At 38.6% G+C, this 27,577-nt stretch overlaps 1 protein-coding gene across 5 annotated transcripts in view; it reads right to left on the bottom strand.

Annotated features, from left to right (window-relative positions):
* fgd4a (FYVE, RhoGEF and PH domain containing 4a) overlaps positions 1 to 27,577 on the bottom strand; it is a 138,073-nt gene that overhangs the window by 42,113 nt on the left and 68,383 nt on the right. For 4 of the 5 annotated variants that reach the window (XM_061970170.2, XM_061970169.2, XM_061970172.1 and 1 more), the window contains exons 2-4: positions 17,993 to 18,076; positions 1,443 to 1,598; positions 797 to 995 (exon numbers count right to left, since the gene is read on the bottom strand). In XM_061970170.2, coding sequence (XP_061826154.1) covers positions 797 to 995; positions 1,443 to 1,598; positions 17,993 to 18,076 — 439 coding nt within the window. Of the gene's footprint in view, positions 1 to 796; positions 996 to 1,442; positions 1,599 to 16,539; positions 16,749 to 17,992; positions 18,077 to 27,577 lie in introns of those variants that run through there. The other variant, XM_061970173.2, reaches the window with a different exon arrangement.

A 27,577-nucleotide genomic window follows, 5' to 3' on the forward strand; every position in this document is an offset into this window, starting at 1 on the left:
GGGTTCGATCCACGGGCTCAGGGTCTTGATTGGCAACACATAGCCACCCCTGCGACCCCGAAAGGGACAAGCGGTAGGAAAAAAAAAAATAAAAAAAATAAAAAATAAATAAATATATATAAATAATTGTTTTAATTTATTCTTTATAACTTAAAAAAAACAACTAATAATAAGTTGTCCACGTACTCACACAATCATTCATTTACCCATTTAGCACGTTATGCACTCACTCTCATCTTGGAGAAATGCACACGACTCTGTCCTAAAGCCGAAATGGATCGACCCAGCCAGACAGTCAATCCTCAGAATGAAAATCCACCACTACCAACGGGTACCGAAGGCTGGACAGTAACGTGCTGAAGAAGAAAGCACAAGCCCACAAGCGACCCGCCTCGGAACTTAAGTGTAAGTGAAAATAAGGCTGAAAAAACCTTGGACAAAGCAATCCCAAGTCACCTCAAGTCCGACACCAAAGACCGCCCCAGCATGCAGGAGTAGGAGGAGGAGGACGAAGGCAGTTGTGTTACAGGCACTGCAGTCTTTTGTTAAATTTGTGAATAAACACAAGTGCCTGTTTAAATATTTCACACTTCAATGTGTAAACTTGCGGCTAATAGACGTGTGTGGCCAATAAGTAATAAATAACATTTGTCTAAAAATTAGGTGGGTGCGGCTTATATCTAGGTCCACGCAGTTGTTGAAATGAAGTTGGACAGAAAATAGACTGGGTCTGCACTTGTGGTTTCCAGAGAAGGAAAAGCCACACACCAGAAGAGAGGAAATGTCTCCTTCCTACCTGTTCTCCTCAAAATGGCTGATGAGGTCTGACACTTTGGAGTGTTTGACTCTGAGCCTCTCTCGGTTTGCTGACCCCCTTCCTCCTCTTACAAGTCCCTCCTCCTCCATCCCTGGTCTAAATTGGGGTTTCTGGATGTGAGCCAGAGGGGACGAGAGCTCTGTCAGCGGGCTCTGAAGGTGTGCTGGTTTGGGAGGCACTAAAGGAAAAATAAACATGGATTCTACTCAGACGCATGTCAGCATAGCCCAGAGCTAAAAGCACTGCAGTGCAAATTGAGGGCTGAAGGAGGCAGCAAGGGCTCTCTGACATCCACGCATGGCCTGTAAAAAAAAGGCTGCAGCTAAATATCTAACATTATTAACTGCTGCATAAAGAGTCTCCTGTCTGTCTTATCAGTGTTGAATGATTTACCTGAGCAAATACAAAGTTCAACTTTCATGAATCCCCTTTTTCTTACCTTCCTTTACTTTGCTGATTGGGACACAGCTAAACGTGACTGATTTATGTAGTACAAAAGAGTATGATGAAAATGTAATGAAGGATGTAATGATACAGAAAAATGCAATATATGATATAAACAGGCTGACAATGCACAATAGTTTATATTGTGGCCTTTTGAAGTTGCACAGCCAGCTTTGTGTACCTGGTGGTTTGGACTGCGACAACTGCCTCTTGCCAGAACCTCTCCCATTGACCCCCGGCCGGCTCCTGTCACTGCTGGCACATGCCGCTCGACTCAGACACGCATGCACGCTGGTGGTGGAGCTACTGTGCTTGCATGACGAGCTGCTGCCAACAGCTGAAGGAGACAAGGAAGAGAGAAAGCACGGTCATTAAAATGGTTGCATAAACTCATGGCTTTACTGTTTTACATCAGTTTTGGTTTGATCTTGGTAGATAAGTGGGGTTATTGATTTAGATGAGGTTGAGGTAAAGGCTCTCTAATTCTTTCTCACTCAACTCATGTAAACATGAAAACGATTGCAAGCATGCAACTGTCCAGGAAGCTCCATCTGATGAAGGCGTGACTCAGAGCGTCAAGGACAACCCTTAAGTGATTATTGTGAATTATTTAGTCCCTTCAACTTTTAATTGGCATGGAACCATATTTCATAACGAGTGTGTGCTCAAAATGGAGCCCATATCACTAACAATGCGGCAGCAGTCTGCAAGTCATTATCATAATGCACTTAATGCATGAAATAACAATTACGGATGCACTCTGCACTCCGCAAAATGAGAGGTCTGTATTGTCAACATCGAGGGTGTCCAAACTTTTTCCACTAAGGGCCGCGGACAGAAAAATTGACAGGTGCCGGAGAGGCTACTTTGATGCTTTTTTCTACATTATACACCAGTGGTTCTTAACCTTGTTGGAGGTACCGAACCCCACCAGTTTCATATGCGCATTCACCGAACCCTTCTTTAGTGAAAAATAAAATGTTTTTTTTTTTTCAAATTCAAGACAAAGTTATATGTTTTTGGTAACACTTTAGTATGGGGAACATATTCTAAGTAACAAATACTTAATTTAGAGTTATTTGGACACAAGGGGAACATATTCTAAGTAATAAAGACTTAATTTAGTTATTTTGTTAGGGTTAGGGTCAGGGTTAGAGGGTTAGGGTTATAATAAGGCCATGCCGAATAAGGCATTAATACGTACATAATAATGACTAGTTAAAGGGGAACATTATCACCAGACCTATGTAAGCGTCAATATATACCTTGATGTTGCAGAAAAAAGACCATATATTTTTTTAACCGATTTCCGAACTCTAAATGGGTGAATTTTGGCGAATTAAACGCCTTTCTATTATTCGCTCTTGGAGCGATGACGTCACGTTGTGACGTCACATCGGGAAGCAATCCGCCATTTTCTCAAAAACATTACAAACACAGAGTCAAATCAGCTCTGTTATTTTCCGTTTTTTTCCACTGTTTTCCGTACCTTGGAGACATCATGCCTCGTCGGTGTGTTGTCGGAGGGTGTAACAACACGAACAGGGACGGATTCAAGTTGCACCAGTGGCCCAAAGATGCGAAAGTGGCAAGAAATTGGACGTTTGTTCCGCACACTTTACCGACGAAAGCTATGCTACGACAGAGATGGCAAGAATGTGTGGATATCCTGCGACACTCAAAGCAGATGCATTTCCAACGATAAAGTCAAAGAAATCTGCCGCCAGACCCCCAGGAAAAGAGAGCGGATGAGGGTATGTCTACAGAATATATTAATTGATGAAAACTGGGCTGTCTGCACTCTCAAAGTGCATGTTGTTGCCAAATGTATTTAATATGCTGTAAACCTAGTTCATAGTTGTTAGTTTCCTTTAATGCCAAACAAACACATACCAATCGTTGGTTAGAAGGCGATTGCCGAATTCGTTCTCGCTTTCTCCCGTGTCGCTGGCTGTCGTGTCGTTTTCGCTTGCATACGGTTCAAACCGATATGGCTCAATAGCTTCAGTTTCTTCTTCAATTTCATTTTCGCTACCTGCCTCCACACTACAATCATCCGTTTCAATACATGCGTAATCTGTTGAATCGCTTAAGCCGCTGAAATCCGAGTCTGAATCCGAGCTAATGTCGCTATACCTTGCTGTTCTATCCGCCATGTTTGTTTGTATCGGCATCACTATGTGACGTCACAGGAAAATGGACGGGTAAAATTTTGAAAAAAACTTCGAAAAATAAAATAAGCCACTGGGAACTGATTTTTAATGGTTTTAACCCTTCTGAAATTGTGATAATGTTCCCCTTTAAGAGCCAATATGTTACTAATTTGCATGTTAATAAGCAACTAATTAATGGTGAATATGTTCCCCATACTAAAGTGTTACCATGTTTTTTTACTGGTGCACAAAATGAACCGTGCATGAACATCACCTTGTTCAAACAACAAAACCAACACAGTGCATAAACTCACAACAAATTACACACCTGCAAATCAGTCTGACTTCTGCTGTTGCCGTATCCGCAATACACCGATAGGGAGAAGTTTGTATTTACACGATGAGTCGGGTGTGTCTTGACCTCCGCCGAACCCCTGAGGCCGACTCACCGAACCCCTAGGGTTCGGTCGAACCCAGGTTAAGAACCACTGTTATAGACGCTAACCCAATCCAATGTTGGTGAATATGCTAAGCTAGCTAAACATCAACATCTTGGCTTTGTGTTACCGTATTTTTCTGAGTATAAGTCGCTCCGGACTATAAGTCGCCCCGGAGTATAAATCGCACCGGCCGAAAATGCATAATAAAGAAGGAAAAAAACATATATAAGTCGCACTGGAGTATAAGTCGCATTTTTTGGGGAAATGTATTTGATAAAACCCAACACCAAGAATAGACATTTGAAAGGCAATTTAAAATAAATAAAGAATAGTGAACAACAGTCTGAATAAGTGTACATTATTTGACGCATAAATAACCAACTGAGAATGTGCCTGGTATGTTAACGTAACATATTATGGCAAGAGTCATTCAAATAACTATAACATATAGAACATGCTATACGTTTACCAAACAAACAATCTGTCACTCCTAATCGCTAAATCCCAAGAAATCTTATACGTCTAGTCTCTTACGTGAATGAGCTAAATAATATGATTTGATATTTTACGGTAATGTGTTAATAATTTCACACATAAGTCGCTCCTGAGTATAAGTCGCACCCCCGGCCAAACTATGAAAAAAACTGCGACTTATAATCCGAAAAATACGGTATATGTGACGAGACGTATCTAATAATGTATCTCGTTAATTAATTCATATCATATTTAGATTATGCTAAAGGGGCCATTAACAAACATAGCTGAGAGGCCCCTTGTTGCCACCACTGATCAATAAAGCATATACATCCAATCAGACAGTCCCAGCTTGTGCAGCATCACAGTTTATTTAGACAGAGCACAGTGAGGTAATGCAGCGACAGACAGACTGCCAATGTTAACACTAACAGTAGCCTTGATCTATTGCTCTCTATCCCTCTCTCACACACACATGCACAAACATAAGCACACACAGATAACCGTATATGGTGCTGATCATTCTTTTGGCAGCGACCATCTACCATTTTCCCATGGAAGTTGTATAGCACGGATGTATAGGGCCCATTACAAAAATCAATGTACATTTATCCTTGGCTTTGCTTGTTGGGATAAACACATTGTGCTCGGTTATTCCTGGAAGCCTAAAGCATCCAGACCACAGAATGTCAGACAACTATCATTTGGGTCAGTCCTATCACAATCCCAATTCTCCTGTGGACGGAAGCTCCAATCCATATAATCATGGAGAGGATGTCTTATATTGTGCAGAAAAATGTGGATATCTATTTACATGTGCAGACCAGACAACACTGAAGCACACACTTGTGTTTAATTAGCGCTGGTTTCAGGCTAATTCCTGTGGATATTTTACGCCTCAGTAGACTTTGTGTGCCTTCTAGCACACTACAAACTTTATTAGACTATATTTGATCCCAGTTGCTGGACACAAACTTCACAAGCTAAAAACTACACTAGCATGTATCAAAAAGATTCAAGCATGCCAAATAATGCACATTACATAGACACTTCTTGTATTCCAGCATCCTACTGACAAATAATACACGTATTTTGATTATTTAGCTGTAGAGAAGGAGCAAAACCCCCCCCCAAAAAAACATCTTTCAGTATAATGCGTTACATATCAGCAGCAAACAACAAACTAAACATTGGTTAATAAATACCTTAGGGCCAAGACTGACTTCACGTTCCTGGTGAAATAATACACTAAAGGTAGATAACTGATTCATATCAATATAATCATTATGAGTCCTGCGTTTCTTTGTATGATAAAACATTATTGTACCCTCTATACAGTATAAAGTAGTGATGTTCCAATCAGGGATTTATGCTGCCGATTCTGATCCTCTATGAGTGAGTCGAAGCGAAGCAAGAGAACAGATTATTAACAAAAAACCCGAAATACTACAGATTAGGGTTGTCCCGATCAACATTTTTGGCCTCAGAGCCATTTTGAGTTTCGATTTGACGTTTTAACAATAGATCATAGAACTGAAAATACTAAGAAATAAGCAAGTAACTAAAGCAAACACAATACCACACTTTTATAAAACCATCAAATCATTTGCTGGAATTGTTTTAAATCAGAATATGCATCACATTTGTGGTATTGAATGCTACAGGAAAATAAAGTTGCTAGTGCAAAATAACTAAACAAAAGCAAAAACTACTACTGGTTCCCATCTAAATCATTCGGGTTTTGCCCTCAAAAACTTCCTGTATTCAGAGACTTACTTACTGAGTTTATAAAAAATAAAAAAAACCAAGAAAACATATTTTGTAATAATAAGAACAAAAAAATTAATAATGTTGATCTAATAACTTTCATATTGTTTATATACTATTACTACTAGGGTTGTGGGAAAAATGTATTCCAATTCGAATCGCGATTCTCACGTTGTGCGATTCAGTATCGATTCTCATTTTTCAAAAATCGATTTTTTATTTTTCATTTTTTTTAGTTTTATTTTTTTTAATTATTATTATTTTTTTTAAATTAATCAATTCAACAAAACAATACACAGCAATACCATAACAATGCAATCCAATTCCAAAACCAAACCCGACCCAGCAACACTCAGAACAGCAATAAACAGAGCAATTGAGAGGAGACACAAACACGACACAGAACAATCCAAAAGTAGTGGAACAAAAACAAATATTATCAACAACAGTATCAATATTAGTTACAATTTCAACATAGCAATGATTAAAGATCCTTCATTGACTTTATCATTAGACATTTATGAAAAAAAAAAAAAAAAAAAAGAACAATAGTGTCACAGTGGCTTACACTTACATCACATCTCCTAAGCTTGTCAACACACTGTGTCCAATATTTTCACAAAGGTAAAATAAGTCATATTTTTGGTTCATTTAATAGTTGAAAGAAATTTACATTATTGCAATCAGTTGATAAAACATTGTCCTTTGCAATTATAAAAGCTTTTTACAAAAATCTACTACTCTGCTTGCATGTCAGCAGACTGGGGTAGATCCTGCTGAAATCCTATTTATTGAATGAATAGAGAATCGTTTCGAATCGGAAAAATATCGTTTTTGAATTGAGAATCGCGTTGAATCGAAAAAAGAAAAAAAATCGATTTGTAATCCAATCGTGACCCCAAGAATCGATATTGAATCGAATCGTGGGACACCCAAAGAATTGCAGCCCTAATTACTACATTAGGTATCGATAGTATTGGCATATGGATCGATCACCCTTACTTTACATTGACGCTTGTGTCGTCCTGCTCTGTGTGTGTGTGTGTGTGTGTGTGTGTGTTTGTAGCATTCTTAGCAATTCCTTTTGCTCCAGCCCCCCAGTGATAATAATACTTGGAAGAAACTAGCTTGTATTTTCTACAGGGAAATCTGCACACCAAGCTCTATGTCTGCAACAAGAAAAAAAGCCCACAGAACCATATAGTTAGTAACTATTTTTACCAGCTGACCGTAATTAAAGACAACAGCACTTGCCACCGTCTGAATGGAAACAGCCCCGCACTGTTTCGGAGTGCAGCTTCTAAAAAAAGGGCCTTTTGAAATGAGCTACCAATTCCAAAGATGGTCTTCAGGAATTTCTTTTACGCTGCGCGCTTCCTCCCACGGTCACATTAAGAGATCATGAGAACAGCTTTTTTTGCAAATTGATGACCCCAAATAAGGCACCAAGTGGCTGCAGATTTTGGCCTAGCCCTGTTTTTTTTTCCCTTTAAAGGCCTACTGAAACCCACTACTACCGACCACGCAGTCTGATAGTTTATATATCAATGATCAAATCTTAACATTGCAACACATGCCAATACGGCCGGGTTAACTTATAAAGTGCAATTTTAAATTTCCTGCGAAACTTCCGGTTGAAAACGTCTAGGTATGATGACGTATGCGCGTGACGTCGATGGTTGAAACGGAAGTATTTGGACGCCATTGTATCCAATACAAAAAGCTCAGTTTTCATCGCAAAATTCCACAGTATTCTGGATATCTGTGTTGGTGAATCTTTTGCAATTTGTTTAATGAACAATGGAGACTGCAAAGAAGAAAGCTGTAGATGCGATCGGTGTATTAGCGTCTGGCTACAGCAACACAACCAGGAGGACTTTGACTTGGATAGCAGACGCGCTATCCGACGCTAGCCGCCGACCGCATCGATGATCGGGTGAAGTCCTTCGTCGCTACGTCGATCGCTGGAACGCAGGTGAGCTTCGGTGTTGATGAGCAGATGAGGGTTGGCGTAGGTGGAGAGCTAATGTTTTTATCATAGCTCTGTCGAGGTCCGTAGCTAAGTTAAATTCAATGGCGTCGTTAGCAACAGCATTGTTAAGCTTCGCGAGGCTGGAAAGCATTAACCGTGTAGTTACAGGTCCATGGTTTAATACTATTGTAGATTTTCTGTCTATCCTTCCAGACAGGGGTTTATTTCTTTTGTTTCTATCTGCAGTTAAGCCCGATGCTATCACGTTAGCTCCGTAGCTAAAGTGCTTCACTGATGTATTGTCGTGGAGATAAAAGTCACTGTGAATGTCCATTTCGCGTTCTCGACTCTCATTTTCAAGAGGATATAGTATCCGAGGTGGTTTGAAATACAAATCCGTGATCCACAATAGAAAAAGGAGAGAGTGTGGAATCCAATGAGCCCTTGTACCTAAGTTACGGTCAGAGCGAAAAAAGATGCGTCCTGCACTGCACTCTAATACTTCACTCTCATGTTCCTCATCCACGAATCTTTCATCCTGGCTCAAATTAATGGGGTAATCGTCGCTTTCTCGGTCCCAATCGCTCTCGCTGCTGGTGTAAACAATGGGGAAATGTGAGGAGACTTTCAACTTGTGACGTCACGCTACTGCCGGTACAGGCAAGGCTTTTTTTTTTAACAGCGACCAAAAGTTGCGAACTTTATCGTCGTTGTTCTATACTAAATCCATCCATCTTCTTCCGCTTATCCGAGGTCGGGTCGCGGGGGCAGCAGCTTAAGCAGGGAAGCCCAGACTTCCCTCTCCCCCGCCATTTCGTCCAGCTCCTAACGGGGGATCCCGAGGCGTTCCCAGGCCAGCCGGGAGAGATAGTCTTCCCAGCGTGTCCTGGGTCTTCCCCGTGGCCTCCTACCGGTCGGACGTACCCGAAACACCTTCCTAGGGAGGCGTTCGGGTGGCACCCTGACCAGATGCCCGAACCACCTCATCTGGCTCCTCTCGATGTGGAGGAGCAGCGGCTTTACTTTGAGCTCCCCCCGAATGACAGAGCTTCTCACCCTATCTCTAAGGGAGAGCCCCGCCACTCGGCGGAGGAAACTCATTTCGGCCGCTTGTACCCGTGATCTTGTCCTTTCGGTCATGACCCAAAGCTCATGACCATAGGTGAGGATGGGAACGTAGATCGACCGGTAAATCGAGAGCTTTGCCTTCCGGCTCAGCTCCTTCTTCACCACAACGGATCGATACAGCGTCCGCATTACTGAATACGCCGCACCGATCCGCCTGTCGATCTCACGATCCACTCTTCCCCCACTCGTGAACAAGACTCCGAGGTACTTTCTATACTAAATCCTTTCAGCAAAAATATGGCAATATCGCGAAATGATCAAGTATGACACATAGAATGGATCTGCTATCCCCGTTTAAATAAAAAAAATTAATTTCAGTAGGCCTTTAAAGTGTCCCACGCCAGTCAGCTGTACGTCACTCTCTGCAGGATACTTTCACCAGAACCTATTCTGCATTACGCTTAATCGATTTGAGATGTGGAAATTTGCGAATATTAAAATATATGGTCAGACATGTCTTGTATTGTTCCCTTTCCGTGACAGTTCACCGAATAATAGCTCTCAAAGAAACAGGGATCTTTACAAGAACGCTGGCATTTCTCAATTCTGGCGTGCTCTCATTAAAAGATCCCTGTTTTGAGTGGCTGAGTGCACAATAAATGAGTAACAGCCAGGCAGCGCCGCCCTGCAGAAACACTTTGATTCACCTCCTCACTCAGTGGCACCAGGAAGGAGGCCTGCTGTCTGCCTCTGACGCTTGTTAACTTGTAGGGAATATAGACCAGAGGACCACGTGCGACGGAAGGGGCTCTACATTGTGAGAAATAATAATTCCACTGAATATTATGCAAAAGAAAAACAAATCAAGTAAAAACTTGACCTTGATAGTGGATGTTGAGGACTTGCTTCCATGACAACAGGCCTGAAGATGCATAATGAATCTCTCCACGGTGCCAAGTGAGCCTGAAGGCTTGCATTGCAACATATAACTATGTCCATAGTGAAAGAAAGGTTCATGGAACGTCAAAACTGAAAAACCAGCAACACTCATCCACCCTTAGAGTGTGATCACGTGTCATCATATACCAAACCACAAACTACTAAACTAACACTTTTGCTTTTTTTAAGTTACACATTTATCAGAAAGTGGTGACACATAAACACAGGAAATTAACCAACTTGAAAAGGCAAAATAAAAGGAAAGAGAGTACAACATACATCATAGAATAATTTAACAAACACTTATTGGTATAGTAGAGTACACTACAGCAGTGGTTCTCAACCTTTTTTCAGTGATGTACCCCCTGTGAACATTTTTTTAATTAAAGTACCCTCTAATCAGAGCAAAGCATTTTTGGTTGAAAAAAAAGACAAAGAAGTAATAAAGATCCATCTGGATTCATGAACTTAATTCTAAACACAAAACAGAAATCTTTAACATCAATATTTATGGAACATGTCCACAAAATATCTAGCTGTCAACCCTGAATATTACATTGTTGCATTTCTTTTCACAGTTCTTTTTGACAGACATTTTAGTGAGAAACCTGAGCTTGTGCTTCACTGAGTTAATGAACTTACATTCATTTTTTGTTTAAGTATCATTCAATAAATATATTTATAAAGGATTTTTGAATTGTTGCTATTTTTAGAATATTTAAAAAAAATCTCACGTACCCCTTGACATACCTTCAAGTACCCCCTGGGGTATGCGTATCCCCATTTGAGAACCACTGCACTACAGTATAGTGCTGTTTACAGAGTTTCCCCTAGATTACCAAAAATACCGGTGGCAAAGTGGTTAGGGGGCGCAATCACCATGACGTCATCACTAAATTTGCTATGATGATGTGATTTTCTTTAAAAAGGCTTAAAATATGTATACATACTTTTAAAAACATATCTGTCATTATTGTTTAGTATTAATATATATTTTTACATTATATCGTTTTGCCATATTTTCAATTGTTGCTGCTTATTCTACCTTGAGAATTCTTCAAGTGTCTACAGACTTTTAATGACTTTTTTCTCAAAAACGACACTAAATTGGCCCTAGTGTGTGAATGTGAGTGTGAATGTTGTCTGTCTATCTGTGTTGGCCCTGCGATGAGGTGGCGACTTGTCCAGGGTGTACCCCGCCTTCCGCCCGATTGTAGCTGGGATAGGCTCCAGCGCCCCCCGCGACCCCAAAAGGGATAAGCGGTAGAAAATGGATGGATGGATGGACTAGCAACAAGTCTAATCTAAATAAAATGCACTTGTGTTGAGAGACTACTTCTGTCCCGTGATCTCCCTGATGAAAGAGGCGAGCTGCAGCGAACGTGACGTCACACTTGCTTGGCGCTGCTGCTCCAGTTGAAATTTCTCTCCTTAAAAGTTGCCACTATCCTCTTAATATTTACATATTGTGTAGATCAGTGATTTTCAACCACTGTGCCACTTCACACTAGTGTGCCGTGATATATTGCCTGGCGTGCCGTGGGAAATTATGCAACTTCACCGAATTGGTCCAAAAAATATTTTTTGCAAATCAATAATGTGTCGTTGTCTAGTGCCTGTGCTGTGTAGAGCTTGGCAGGGTAACCATGTAATACTCCATATCAGTAGGTGGCAGCAGGTAGTTCATTGCTTTGTAGAAGTCGGAACGCGTCGAGAATGGTTTGTCGTGATCCCAATAGGCAGAGCACAGCGGGAGACAGCGTGCAGGTAAAAAGGTATATAACGCTTAAACCAAAAATAAACAAAAGGCAAGTCCCGCTAAGAAAAGGCACTGAAACATAGGGATGGCTATGTAAAACAAAAGTAAAACTGAACTGGCTACAAAGTCAACAAAAACAGAATGCTGGACGACAGCAAAAACTTACAGCGTGTGGAGCAAAGATGGCGTCCACAAAGCACATCCCGTACATGACGTGACAATCAACAATGTCCCCACAAAGAAGGATAGCGTACGCACAATTTAAATAGTCTTGATTGCGAAAACAAAGCAGGGGCGGGCAATAGCGCTCAAAGGAAGGCGTGAAGCTGCTACAGGAGAACACCAACAAAACAGGAAGGGTCACCAAAATAACAGCGCAAGACAGGAACTAAAGCAATACACACAGGAAACAACAACAAACTCAAAATAAGGCACGACAACCTGGTGGAGTTTAATTTTTTAACCTTTTCTGCTGGTGGTGTGCCTCCGTATTTTTTTTATGAAAAAAATGTGCCTTGGCTCAAAAAAGGTTGAAAAACACTGGTGTAGATTACTGCCCACGGGTATATTTGGGATATAATAAAGTTACGTCCAAATCGCAGACAGGCTGACTACGTTCCTGACAACGGCATGCGTTTTGCTTACATCTGGTTTCGGCAAAGCTGTTTTCGGAAATCAAAGCCTTTTTTCATAGGCCAAGTTTTCGGTCACTTGTCAATATCCATCCAATAGTGCACACGAAATAGGCTATACATATCCATTCACATTGTGACGACCTGCTGGTAGTAATGTTTTATTTGTGTGGTTTTGATTTGATGTTCATTTTTTTTACATGAGCACAAACACCGTCCGTGTCTAAAAGCGGATTGGTGTAGAATGAGGAAGTGTTGTGTTTCTGGGAAGTATGCCGTGTTCGCACAGGAAGTAAAACCTGGTAAAATTGTGCCGTTTGTTATATATATATATATATATATATATATATATATATATATATATATATATATATATATATATATATATATATATATATATATATATATATTTTATTTTTTTTTGTTTTCATAAGATTGGCAATAAAAATTAAAAATAGCATCAAACTTTGTGTGACTTATTTTGTGGGCTACAACACATTATATTACTTTAATTAGTTTTCACATAAAACACCCTTATTTTCAAAGTGTGGTGACCGTGATATTGCCGTGGCGGTGCGCCACATTCAGTTACATTAACCCTGGTGATAGTAGTATAATAGTATATTGTAGAGTTATAATATCACATAGAACTGTGTGTGCCTTGAGGTAAGGGACTGTACTTTTTTAAAATGTTGCCTATCGTTCACAATCATTACAATCAAGAAGACAGATGTATTTTTTTTAATGCACTTTATTTCATAAATAAATGTAAATAAAAGTCCACTTACAATGGAGTTAATGGGAGGTCACAAAGCCCTCCAAATAACCATCCAAAAAGCGCCAACAATACTCCATTTACATTTCGTGACCTGAATATTGCCGAAATATTGTTATCATAAGCGCTAACGCAGACAAACTATTTATAGCGGCGCCGTGATCACAACGAGCTAATAAGCTTATGCTGCTGCATTACCAGCCTCGGCTGGTGAGCTACTTTCTTGCCTCGTAGCTCGGGAAATGTTATTCTCATCTAGATCATAAATAATGCCTCTCACATTGAAAGTAGAAATATAAGAACATCATCCGACTAGTTCAGGGGTCGGCAACCCAAAATGTTGAAAGAGCCATATTGGACCAAAAATACAAAAACAAATCTGTCTGGAGCCGCAAAAAATTAAAAGCCATATTACATACAGATAGTGTGTCATGGAATTAAGAGGACTTAAAGGAAACTAAATGACCTCAAATATAGCTACAAATGAGGCATAATGATGCAATATGTACATATAGCTGGCCTAAATAGCCTGTTAGCATCGATTAGCTTGCAGTCATGCAGTGACCAAATATGTCTGATTAGCACTCCACACAAGTCAATAACATCAACAAAACTCACCTTTCATGCACAACCTTAAAAGTTTGGTGGACAAAATGAGACAGAAAAAGAAGTGTCATAAAACACGTCCTAGAAAGTCGGAGAAAGTTATACATGTAAACAAATTACGGTGAGTTCAAGGACCGCCAAAATTAGTAGGACAAAACGGCGCTCGCCAAATACTCGAATCAGTGAAGCATGTTTAATATAAACAGTGTGCTTTGTAACAATTAGGGAGGTTTATGTCATGTTTGTCCTCCTACAGAAACCATATTAAAACAAAAATATTTTTTTTCCCCCTCATCTTTTTCCATTTTTCATAAATTTTTTGAAAAAGCTCCAGAGAGCCACTAGGGCGGCGCTAAAGAGCCGCATGCGGCTCGAGAGCCGCGGGTTGGCGACCCCTGGACTAGTTGGTCAACTTTGGCATCCAATTTAAACCAGGAAATGGCGTGAAAAACACGAAAAGTCGCTTGTTTACACCCCCTCTTTTTTGCGAGGGTTATGAGTTATTCTTCATCCAAACTGGAATATATGAACATCCCACTAATCGGCATTCTAGTGACATCAGACATTGTACAGTAAGTGATGTTTTATTATGTTTTTTAGCTCTCTTGAAGTCTGCGGTGAGTAGTAATCAGTGATGTTGTAGGAAAAATCGAACATTGTGATGCATTTGCGAAATATAAAGTGTATACTAACAGTGTGTACATAAAAACTTGATGGAGGTGTTAGGATGTTTTTTTAAAGCACTTTATAGGCAGAATAGAGCGACTCCTGCAGGCTCCATTGTAAGCGGATTTTTCTCGCATTTATTTACGTGTTAGAATGCATAAAAAAGAGAAACATATGCATGCATGTCCTACATAAGGACTTGAATGATACGCAAAATTCCAAAAAAGGGCAGTTTCCCTTTAAGGTAAATGAATGTTCCAATAGCAGCATTATGGTATGTGGTATACAAGACAATAGTAGCAATATTAGCACAGCACACAGTTAAAAAGAGGTAATAATACAATACAAAAATAAATTACGATAAAAAAATAAAAATAATACAAAAATATCTGAGGGAAAAGCCACATTTTGAATCACTGTTAGTAGGGCTGGGACTCTGAGGGTACCTCACAATATGATATGCGATACATGGCTCACAATGATATCAGTGGTGATAGGCAAAACGAAAACAAAACAAATACATTACATATTTCATATTATAGTTTTGCATGTTTTAATAACAAAAATAAACAATTAGGGACGGCGTGGCGCAGTGGCCGTGCGCAACCCGAGGGTCCCTGGTTCAATCCCCACCTAGTACCAACCTCGTCATGTCCGTTGTGTCCTGAGCAAGACACTTCACCCTTGCTCCTGATGGGTGCTGGTTAGCGCCTTGCATGGCAGCTCCCTCCATCAGTTTGTGAATGTGTGTGTGAATGGGTAAATGTGGAAGTAGTGTCAAAGCGCTTTGAGTACCTTGAAGGTAGAAAAGCGCTATACAAGTACAACCCATTTATCATTATTTATTTAATTAAGATTAATGGTGATGCAGATAATTTTTTTCCTAACAAAGAACAGTGGAAGAATTCTATAGCACAAAATGAAATGATCAGAGAGCATATCAATAATCATATTGTAGGGTTTAATACTGCAATACCATGATCTATTTATCGTCACACTCCTAATTGTTATAAACTGTAATATAGCAGTACCTCAACTAACGACTGTTAATGTGATGGAGCTCTCAAAACACCTGTTTCTCAAATCAACGTCAGCCATTGAAATTAACTGAAATTGTTTTAATCGGTGCTTGGTCCCTTAAAAAACAATACCATTTGAACATTTAACATGCCTTTTAAAAAGAAAAACTAACTTTTGTACAAAAAACCAATACAATAGAATGTACTACTAGCAACTACAGTATTTTCATTAAGTAATGTTTTATGAAAAAATAAATAATAATACAAATAAAATAAAAATAATAACATTTACATGTGTTGGATAATGGATTTAATATTAATAATAATAATCATTCTAAACACTCAAAACGCTTCAGAGAGAACTGAGAACATCATTCATTCACTCCTGATCATTCCGTTCTTCTTCCCAGCACTGTCCTTCACATTTACTTTCTTCCTTCCCATGTTTGAAAAAACATGTTAGCTATAAGATAATTGCTAGTTTGGGAATATTTCATGTGGTTCACTGTAGCATTAGTTACAATAACCAATGGTGGTGGTGCTTGTAACTCAAATTTTTAGCAATTTAAAGCAAACATTTAGCTGAGAGACAGTTCTGACATCAACACACTCTTGAGTTGGGGCACTCTAAAGTTGAGGTACCACTGTCTGGCATTTCTATGTTGACTTGACAGGCTGTGATGTCCTGCTATGATGTCCAATGTTGACATTGCTAAAACAACTATCACCATAGTACCTACACACTAAACACCAACCAGATATGACTTGACCATTACAAATCATACCATGCCGAGCCAAAAGAACACTACTCATGCCATGGCCGATATGAGATACATGCAATTGGTTTGCATGCATATCTTATCAGAAAAAGGTACAAAAGTGCAAGAATGACCTCCAGCATGTTGAAGATTAAATCGACTGCAGCAAAGTGTTGACCAGGTACTCTTTTGCACAACACTTGGCATATGCATTAAAACATATTTTCCCAAGATTCTGGAGAAGGCTCACCTGATGTAAAGTAGTCACCTTGGAAATCCTCATTGATCTACCATCTTGTGTATGTGTTTATGTCCTATAGACGAGCCCTGAGTTTTTCCAAGTGCTGCTCGTGCTGCTGCTGAATGACGAACAGCCGTGGGACTCTCACAGCGATGCAAACTCCTCCCTCACAACTCATGCTCAAGTGGCTTTCAAAAAAGCACTAACAAACACACTCATATCCTACAACTCTATAAGCTGCAATATGTATATGTTTAACTCGGAAATGGTTGAAAAAGTGTTTTTCTCCCCCTCTCTTGAAGCAAAGTCAATTTGCTAGCTGATCAACTTCGGTCTATTACCTATGCAAGCATAACAAGCCAAAATAAACAAGACCGCTGAAACTATGAGAAATGTGTTCAAACACAAAAGCCAGTGAGAATGAAGAGCATATGTCAAACAATCTAGTAACGTGTGATTATAAGCATGAGAATAAACACTTATTGCAGAAGTTATGGTAGGTAACAAACCACACTGGAAGACTCAGGTTTGACAAGGGGACCAGGTTATATACACACACATATATATATACACACACATATATATATATATATATATATATATATATATGTCTTAATAAGGTTATCCAAAAAATAGTGCTCGATACCGTAGTAGAGCGCAATATATGTATGTGTGGGGGAAAAAAATCACAAGACTATTTCATCTCTACAGGCCTGTTTCATGAGGGGGGTACCCTCAATCGACGATATATATATATATATATATATATATATATATATAAATATATATATATACACACATAATATATACACACATATATATATATATACATATATATATATATATATATGTATGTGTGGGGAAAAAAAAATCACAAGACTATTTCATCTCTACAGGCCTGTTTCATGAGGGGGGTACCCTCAATCGTCGATTGAGGGTACTGATGGGATTAGTGTGTGTAAGTGTGCATGCGTGTGTGTCCCATCTAGCTTCATGTAAGGCTTCCATTGTGTTATCGTCAACTATGTGCGCCTCTCTCTCTCTCTCTCTCTCTGTGTGTGTGTGTGTGTGTGTGTGTGTGTGCGTGTGTGACAGAGAGTGAGGTACGGAAAGGTTGACACATCACCATTACCACCCAGCATGGGCCGGGATGAGCCCTTTTTGTTCAACTACTCAGACATTGAGATTAACCCTGCCTCTTCTAATCCAGGAACCAATACGAGTTTAGACGTACAACAAGCATTGTCAGGAGATACTGCAGCAGCATTAACATGAGGGGGAGGACATAATTAATAAAAAAGCGAAGGAGAAATGGAGAGTAAAATGAGGGCAGGGGAGGCAGAGACTAAAATGCTGTGATGGCAGATGAGGCGAAGAAGGCAAGAAAGAATAAAGTCAAACATGTTGTATTAAGAGTCACACAATAAGAGAGGTTAGGCTGAGAGTGTGTGATGCTGCTTACCTCTGCATTGCTCGATTTTCACAGGCACACAAGCGTTTTCGTCTGTACACTGGGACTGGAAACACACAGCGGTATCTTTGCCCTCTGCAAGCACATAAGACAGGACGGCTCTATTACAAGATGTCATGCATGGTTTTCAGTTTCAAAGACATATTGTAGCAGCGTACCATGCACTCAGGATATTTCATATCCACTGTAGATGAACACACTTTCTGCTGGTATTTCATTGTTTCCAATACATCCATTTATCTATTTTGTTTTGTAGATTTGGCAAGTTTGCATTTGCTTATGAATACATTATGATGACAACATGCTACCTCTGCTCCTTATTGATTGATTGATTGAAACTTTTATTAGTAGATTGCACAGTGAAGTACATATTCCGTACAATTGACCATAAATGGTAACACCCGAATAAGTTTTTCAACTTGTTTAAGTCGGGGTCCACTTAAATTGATTGATGATACAGATATATACTATTTTCATAATACAGTCATCACACAAGATAATCATCACAATATATAAATTGAATTATTTACATTATTTACAATCCGCGGTGTGGGATATGGAGGGGGGGAGGGGGTGTTAAGTTTGGTTGGAATCAACACTTCAGTCATCAACAATTGCATCATCAGAGAAATTGACATTGGAACAGTGTAGGTCTGACTTGGTAGGATATGTACATCAAGTATTGGACACAGAGAGAGATCAGAAATTATAAGAAAAAGTGACTACATTTGATTGTTTACATTTGATTATTTACAATCTGAGGAGGTATGATGAGGAAGGGAGGGTGTTAGTTTAGGGTTGAAGTTGCCTGGAGGTGTTCTTTTAGTGCGGTTTTGAAGGAGGATAGAGATGCCCTTTCTTTTACACCTGTCGATGTGGCATGAACACCTCATGAACAAAACACTTGCACATTTCATCTATATAGTGATGTAGCAAATGTACAAAGATGTGTATACTATCTTTAAAAGTCAGCACACACTTACAAAAAGGCTAGGAAACATCATGGATGTTATTGTTTTTTTAATCGCCCATGCATTTCATAAGACGCACAAGTGCTTACTACTGCACACAATTAAACAAGACACACAGGTCAATAAGTTCATGTTCTGTTGTTTAATAAGGTTAAAAACGTGAGATAAATGTCCCCACATTTCTTATGACACAAACCAAAATGTATGTTTTAACCATCCACTCCCCCAATGCTGCAGATACATTCCGGTCCTGTAGGACAGTGTTTTTCAACCACTGTGCCGTGAGATACAGTCTGGTGTGCCGTGGGAGATGATCTAATTTCACCTATTTGGGTTAAAAATATTTTTTGCAAACCAGTAATTACAGTCTGAAAATGATGTGTTGTTGTTGAGTGTCGGTGCTGTCGAGAGCTCGGCAGAGAAACCATGTAATACTCTTCCATATCAGTAGGTGGGAGCCGGTAGCCAATTGCTTTGTAGATGTCGGAAACAGCGGGAGGCAGTGTGCAGGTAAAAAAGGTGTTTAATGCTTAAACCAAAAATAACCAAAAGGTGAGTGCCCCTAAGAAAAGGCATTGAAGCTTAGTGAAGGCTATGCAGAGCAAAACTAAAAATGAACTGGCTACAAAGTAAACAAAAACAGAATGCTGGACGACAGCAAAGACTTACTGTGGAGCAAAGACAATGTACATCCGAACATGACATGACAATCAACAATGTCCCCACAAAGGAGGATGAAAATAACTGAAATATTCTTGATTGCTAAAACAAAGTAGATGCGGGAAACATCGCTCAAAGGAAGAAATGAAACTGCTACAGGAAAATACCAAAAAAAGAGAAGCAGCCGCCAAAATAGGAGCGCAAGACAAGAACTAAAACACTACACACAGGAAAACAGCAAAAAACTCCAAATAAGTCACGGCGTGATGTGACAGGTGGTGACAGTACACCTACTTTGAGACAAGAGCTATAGTTACTTTACTTTGAGACAAGAGCTATAGTGATGCATGCTTGGTTATGGTTTAAAGTCATATCCAACATCTGCGACAACGACTTTTTACTGTCAACTGAGTTTCGTTTTTAATACATTTCTGTGTGCCTCCGGATTTTTTAAATGCAAAAAATGTGCCTTGGCTCAAAAAAGGTTGAAAAACACTGCTGTAGGAAACACTTTTTTTTTTATTTTTTACAATTAACAGCAATCACATGTAAAAATTAAACATTTAAATAAAGCATTTTCAACTTAATAGTGCCCCAATTTAAGATGGTTTAAAACAGGGCTGTCAAACTCATTTTAGCTCAGGGTCCGCATGGAGGAAAATCTATTCCCACGTGGGCCGGACGGGTAAAATCAAGACATAATAACTTAAAAATACAACTACGACAACTTCAGATTGTTTTCTTTGTTTTACTTCGGCCCAAACTAGAACCGTTTACCGGCGTTTACCTCTTGCTTGGTATACTTGCCTGCCCCGGTATGAACTATTTGCTTGCTCAACAGAATTGCTATTGCAACATCCAGTGGACATATTTAGAACAGCAGTTTCTTTAATTAAAAAATGCATGGCTGTGATAGTTGTGACCTCAAGATGCAGGTAAGATAAGTGTTTTAATATCATAACATAGGAAGGGCACCTAACGGCAGTAACAAAGACAATCTTCCAGGCCTGGCAGACGGGCAGGCTGGCTTATAAGGAAGCCTGATTGGCAACCATGAACAGGTGTGCTTAGGTTGTCAATCAGGGACAGGTGAGTGAAACAGCTCTCAGGCCAAAGTGGTGTAGCCAGACAGGAAATCAAACAAAATACGAGCGCTGGACAGGAAACAAATGAAGAAAATAAGGAAAGGAACATGTCAGACCTGACACACAACAGGTCGTGAAACTCCCAAGCCATTTGAAAGTCCTCTTTCCTGCTCTTAACAGATCTCACCTAAGGAGCTCGCTTCGGAGCTAGGATTCTTTAGGAATAGCATTTATCTTTACTAAGATCTACTCTTCGCTTTTAGGGGAAATTCTAAGAAAATATCATGGTTCTCAGAACTTTCTTGGAATTTGGCCACTAGGAGCAACTCTTTGCACTAAGAATCAGTAGGAATACGGCCCATGGTCTTACTCGCGAGCATTAGCTAATAGCTAGAGATCGACATAACTTGGTTTTCCAACCATGGGAAGGAAGAAATTGAGCATAAAGGAGCAGCATGGGTCTAATGCCAGTCAAGAATGTTAAAATAATATCCAATATTATCCAACATATTGAACTGACATTTATTCATGAAGCAGCTTGAAGGATATACTGTAAAAATCCACTCTCCAAGGTAAATGCTGTACATTGTTATTATACTTCTAATTACTAGATTACTACTGTAGTTGTCTGTAGTTAGTTCTATTCTATTCTTTTTGATATAATATTTCTTATCTAAAAGTATGTTTTTCATTTTAAAAGGCATTTAAAAATGTGCTCTTTTGAATGGTCAAGCGCCAATTAAATTGATTTCAATTATTTTCAATTGGAAATGTTGATTTGATAAGTGTCTTTTAAAAAAAAATATATTTACAAAAATCCCAAATAAAATAATCAGTCTAACCAAATAATACTGTATAAATCAGTAATTCTCAAACTTGTTTCACCAAGTACCAACTCGGAGAACACTTGGATCTTCAAGTACCACCATAAAGACCATTGTTAAAATACAGCAGCCTAAGTATTCATTAAAACAAGGCATACCTTGTATTTAACAAGTATATTTAATATTTTAGGCACACTATTCACACACTTCATCAACAATCAGTACAAGTCAATGCACTAAATTAGTCCGGTTGCTCAAATAGTTCGGCTCTAAATAAGCATCCTGCAACCCATGGGAGTTGGTATGGTATGGTATGTAACAGAGGTGGGACCAAGTCATTGTTTTGCAAGTCACAAGTAAGTCTCAAGTCTTTGCCCTCAAGTCCGAGTCAAGTCCCGAGTCAAGACAGGCAAGCCCCGAGTCAAGTCCAAAGTCAAGACTGGAAAGTCTCAAGTCAAGTCCTAAGTCCTGCATTTTGAGTTTCGAGTCCTTTCAAGTCCTTTTAACCACAGACTAATATATTAACACAGATTGTGTATGTTTTTCAAACGCTGTATTTATTTATTAAAACAAGTGCATTTTAAATTGCAGGAAAGAAAATTGTGCTGACATTGCACTTTATAATAGCACTATTAACCAGTCATTTTAAACATTAACTCATTCCTTTACAGAACAAACACATTGAAAAATAAAGTTCAAATGTACTTATTTGTACAAAAGTGTTAACATTGAAAAAACATGACATATATGTGAACATAACAAAAAAGTTGTACTTTTTATATGTCAGGGTTCTATGCTGCATTGCATTTGCAAAAGACCAAATTAGCCAAGAGTCTGTCAGTCATTTGTGCACGATGGGGGCGTAGTATGATGCCACCATGGCTGAAAACTCGCTCCACTGGAGCACTGGAGGCAGGCACTGCCAAGACTCTCATGGCCACTCGTAACAGTGAAGGAAGAGTCTTCATGTTCAATGCCCAGAACAAAAGGGGGGAGAGAGTTTTTTTGGGTTGGTGCACTACTTGTAAGTGTATCTTGTGTTTTTTATGTTGATTTAATTAAAAAAAGACAAAATATATATATATATTTCTTGTGCGGCCCGATACCAATCGATCCACGGACCAGTAGCGGGCCGCAGCCCGGTGGTTGGGGACCACTGAGGTAAACAACCAACAGTATGTCAGAAAGCTAGCTAAAACGGTACACTTATTCATAATATAGTATACATTTTAACTGACCTTTATTTGACTATTTTTGTCTTTTTTTAGGTGGCTAAAATACGCGGTGCTGCTGACCGCCGTCTAACGTTACGTGTGATATATTGACTAACGTAACCCTGCTTAAAAAAAATCACTGAACAAAAAGTATGAATAAGGTAGTGAACTGCAACAGATTCCCGTGTTTGCAATAACGTTATAACGTTAGCAGTGAGTTTACAGCCTCACTGATTTAACTACACAGCAAATAAAAGTCACGTTACTTAGCCAATAAACGTTATCTTACATTCAGAACTTACCGTTCTTTGTGCAACTTCAAATGCCGGACGAAGTTGGAAGTTGTTGCCTCTCCATCAGTAATTTTCGAACCGCATGTGTTGCATACTGCAAACCGTTTTGTGTTGACCACCTCGTAATTTTTATACCCAAACGAAATTATTTTAGGTATCATTTTTTGTTCACTGGCGTGTGGTTTGGACATGTCTTCTTCGTTGGTTGTCCTGCAATTTGATTGGATGAATGCTGTGTGATGAAAACAAAGTAGATCTAATTTGATTGGCTGTTGTACTGACAGCACACCAGCTGACACACGCAACGCTGATAGACAGGTACACAATGAAAAATACAGAGCGCTCCCGAATAACTTTTTCATCTTTGGGTTTTGGGGAAAGTAGCAAGTCATGTCAAGTCATGTCAATTCAAAAGGCTCAAGTCCAAGTGAAGTCACAAGTCATTGATGTTAAAGTCTAAGTCGAGTTGCAAGTCTTTTTACATTTTGTCAAGTCGAGTCTAAAGTCATCAAATTCATGACTCGAGTCTGACTCGAGTCCAAGTCATGTGACTCGAGTCCACACCTCTGGTATGTAAACACCTTAATCTGATCGTGTTCAGTTTTTGAAAAGTAGGACTAACACATCTGGATTACGCGACTGAAAACTAGATCTCTCGAGAGGACCCTTCGTATACCACATACCCCAGTATCAACGCGCGGAATATAACATAAGCAACAACTGGAAAAGAAGAGAAGACTGTTTATTTACTTTACAAATTCAAAGAACGGAACATTTTATAGTGCATTAATGGGAGAAAGAAAGAAACTGAGATTTATTTAAAAAGCCAGCTAAGGAAATGGACAATGCCGGCTTAATTCGGACTCCCAAACGAAATACAAATGAGATGAAAGAGAATTACACATGCATATTGAAGACAAACCACAATAACTCTGTATTTGTGGCACGAATGGTCTTTTCCTTCGAATTTACAACTCCTTCCATCAAACCACAAAGCCTTATGAATAAACTCTGACACATTCGAAAAGATTGTTTCCATGATTCTCCGTCTAAAAAACCCTTTGAAACAACTCTCTCCTGCCGGTCTTTCTTTGCTTTGGAACTGCAACCGTTCCAGTTTAATGTTGGTAGTAGCATCATGTTCGTAGCGCAATCTAAGATAATTTCTTGATGCTGTCTGCTATTTACCATCAGCATAGCTATTAGAGACGTGATATTATTAATCTGTGCCAATATTACAACGGACATCATGTACAGCAGAGCGAGGCTGTTGACTAGCAAGGAGCCGTAGATGCCTGGTTTGACGTCCTCGGTCAACCGGAAAAGCAATACATTTATAGGAAATAAGCCCTCCATCCCAAGTGCACAGGGTATGACCAACGGGACTTCAATTGTAGGTGTAAAAATACAAAAAACAAAAAAAACTATTTGAGAAATCAGAGTAATTTAGTGCATGGAAACGTAGTGAGTGATGCTCTATATATAGTACATAGTCACAGACTTATTTGGTGTATCACTAGATAGAGCCTGCGTACCACTAGTGGCACACATACCACATCTTGATAATCATTGTAATAGAACAATACCAACTCCAAACCGATCGCAGCCCTGCAAGACTTCAAATAACAATCCACAAAGCAGTTGAGATGACAAACAGAGCACTAAAAAAAAACAAAAAAGAATAATATCAACAACAGTGTCAATAATAATAACAATGCTAATGTCAATAACAGTAATTAAAAACATGAAACAAAAAACGAATTACTGTTATTATCACTCACCATTCCATTAGCATCACAGCCATTAATATAAAACAATAATGAGTTGAGTTGAGTTGAGTTTGAGTTTATTTCGAACATGCAAGCATACAACATGATACATCACAATCTCCAGTTTCTCTTTTCAACATGTTCGAAAAGGAGTAGGAAGAAGCAGAGCTTATTTAATCCTACCCCTTTTCTTTTACATAACAGTTGCTAAAACCTTTGTTCACTTCCTGTTCTCAATTTATTCACAATATACTCCATAAGTAATCACAATAAAAATAAGTAAATAAATAATAATTGGTGAAGTAAGTTACATTTCATATGTTGAGATAAGTAAGATTATTTTGAGAGTGAAAGAATGAAAGAATGGATGAGTTAAATAAATTCAGAATGTTTATCATGGTTCTTCTTCTTTGTACTTTGTAAACACTTTAAGTTTGAAGAGTTTCTTGAAGTGGATCATATTAGTACATTGTTTGATTGCTTTGCTTAATCCATTCCATAATTTAATTCCACATACTGATATACAGAAGGTCTTAAGTGTTGTACGTGCGTACAAATGTTTTAAATTACATTTTTCTCTAAGATTGTATTTCTCCTCTTTTTTTGAGAAGAATTGTTGTATATTCTTGTGTAGCAGGTTATAGTTTGCTTTGTGTATAATTTTAGCTGTTTGCAAATTCACTATGTTGTAGAATTTCAGTATTTTTGATTCAATAAATAAAGGATTTGTATGTTCTCTATATCTAACATTATGTATTATTCTAACTGATCTTTTTCGTAACACCGTTAATGAATGAAGTGTACTTTTGTAATTATTTCCCCATATTTCTACACAGTAACTCAGATATGGTAACACTAGTGAGCAGTAAATAATATGAAGTGATTTTTGGTCTACAACATGTTTTGCTTTATTCATTATTGACGTGTTTCTTGCTACTTTATGTTGTATATTTTTTACGTGAGATTTCCAGTTCAATTTATCATCAATTATTATACGTAGAAATTTGGTTTCATTTACTCTTTCAATTTCTATTCCGTCTATTTGTATTTGTGTTTGACTTTCTCTTCTACTGTTACCAAATAGCATTATTTTACTTTTACTGAGATTCAACGATAGTCTGTTTTTGTCAAACCATCTTTTTAATTTGTTCATTTCTTCTGTTATTATTTGTATTATCTTCTGTGTGTTCTCTCCTGAACAAAACGCTGGTGTATCATCCGCAAATAATACTAACTTTAAATCTTTTGTAACTTTACAAATGTCATTTACATAGAGATTGAATAATTTAGGTCCTAGTATTGATCCCTGAGGTACACCACAGGATATATTTAGCGTTGTAGACGTGTGTTCGCCTAGCTTCACGTATTGTTTCCTGTTCATTAGATAACTTCTTATCCAATTTAAGACTAACCCTCTGATGCCATATCGTTCTAGTTTTTTGATTAAAATATTGTGATTAATTGTGTCAAATGCTTTAGTTAGATCCATAAAAACTGCTGCCGCACATTTTTTATTATCTATAGCATTGGTAATTTCTTCTGTAATTTCAATTAAAGCCATCGAAGTTGAAACATTAGCTCTGTATCCATATTGATTTTCTTCGAGTATTCTATTTTTATTTATGAAACTCTCTAATCTGTTATTGAACAGTTTTTCAATGATTTTAGAAAAGTAAGGAAACAGGTCTATAGTTTGTTAATTGATGTTTGTCGCCAGTCTTGTAAATTGGTGCAACTTTAGCTATTTTCATTTTGTTTGGAAATTTACCTGTTTGAAATGATAGGTTACTAATATACATTAATGGTCCTGAGATCTCTTCAATAACCTTTTTTATCGTTTCCATATCAATTTCGTTACAATCAGTTGAAGTCTTAGATTTACATTTTTTCACGATTTTAACTATTACTGAGGAACATGGAGTTGGGATTTCGCTCTATGGTATCATTATAGTCCTCAATTGAAACTGGGTCTGGAATCCTTTCTTCCAATTTTGGTCCAATATTTACAAAATAATTATTGAAGCTTTCAACTACTTCCTTTATGTTGTCATTTTTTAATTTTTTATAATAGTGTCACTGTCACAGTGGCTTTCACTTGCATAAACTGGACAACACACTGTAGTCATCATTTACCATACGATATAAGATCCAAGTGTTTTTGAGTTGAGAGCTCCGTCATAGAACCAATTAAGCTTCTAAGTTGAGGTACTACTGTTGTATTCCAATCAGAAGTGTTGAGGAATGAAAAGCAACACAACCCTTAGAGAGATGGGAAGTAATTAATGCGTCTGGGATATGTAGGGCATTGTCTACTGAGACAGCGAACACAGCTCTTGAATATGCACATAAAAGATTAAAGAGAAAATAGCATTAATAATAGTGATGAGCTCACAGGAGTACTAACACCCCCAAAGACATGTCCGTCTACTCAAAGACAATTAGAAGGCAACATTCTCACATGCAGCAAAGTCAAAAATGAAGTTTTGATGCTGCAGGATCAAAAACAGTTGTAGACCTGCAATAGCGTGCATGCAATAACACAGCACTACAAATTAGTTGTATATCCCTGCGCGCACGCTCTTCTCCAGACGACTGTGACTCTGCGACGATACATTTACGATGATGTTGCAGTAAAGTTGACAGTGACATTGAACACCAGTCAAAATGAGTGATGACGCAGCATCTTGACTGAACAGTCATCAGGTCATGTTGTCTGACAACTCAGCAACAGACTGCACAGTGATAGGTTTCCAATTTCCA

Source organism: Nerophis lumbriciformis, linkage group LG10 (assembly GCF_033978685.3).
Source record: "Nerophis lumbriciformis linkage group LG10, RoL_Nlum_v2.1, whole genome shotgun sequence".
NCBI classification, from domain to species: domain Eukaryota; kingdom Metazoa; phylum Chordata; class Actinopteri; order Syngnathiformes; family Syngnathidae; genus Nerophis; species Nerophis lumbriciformis.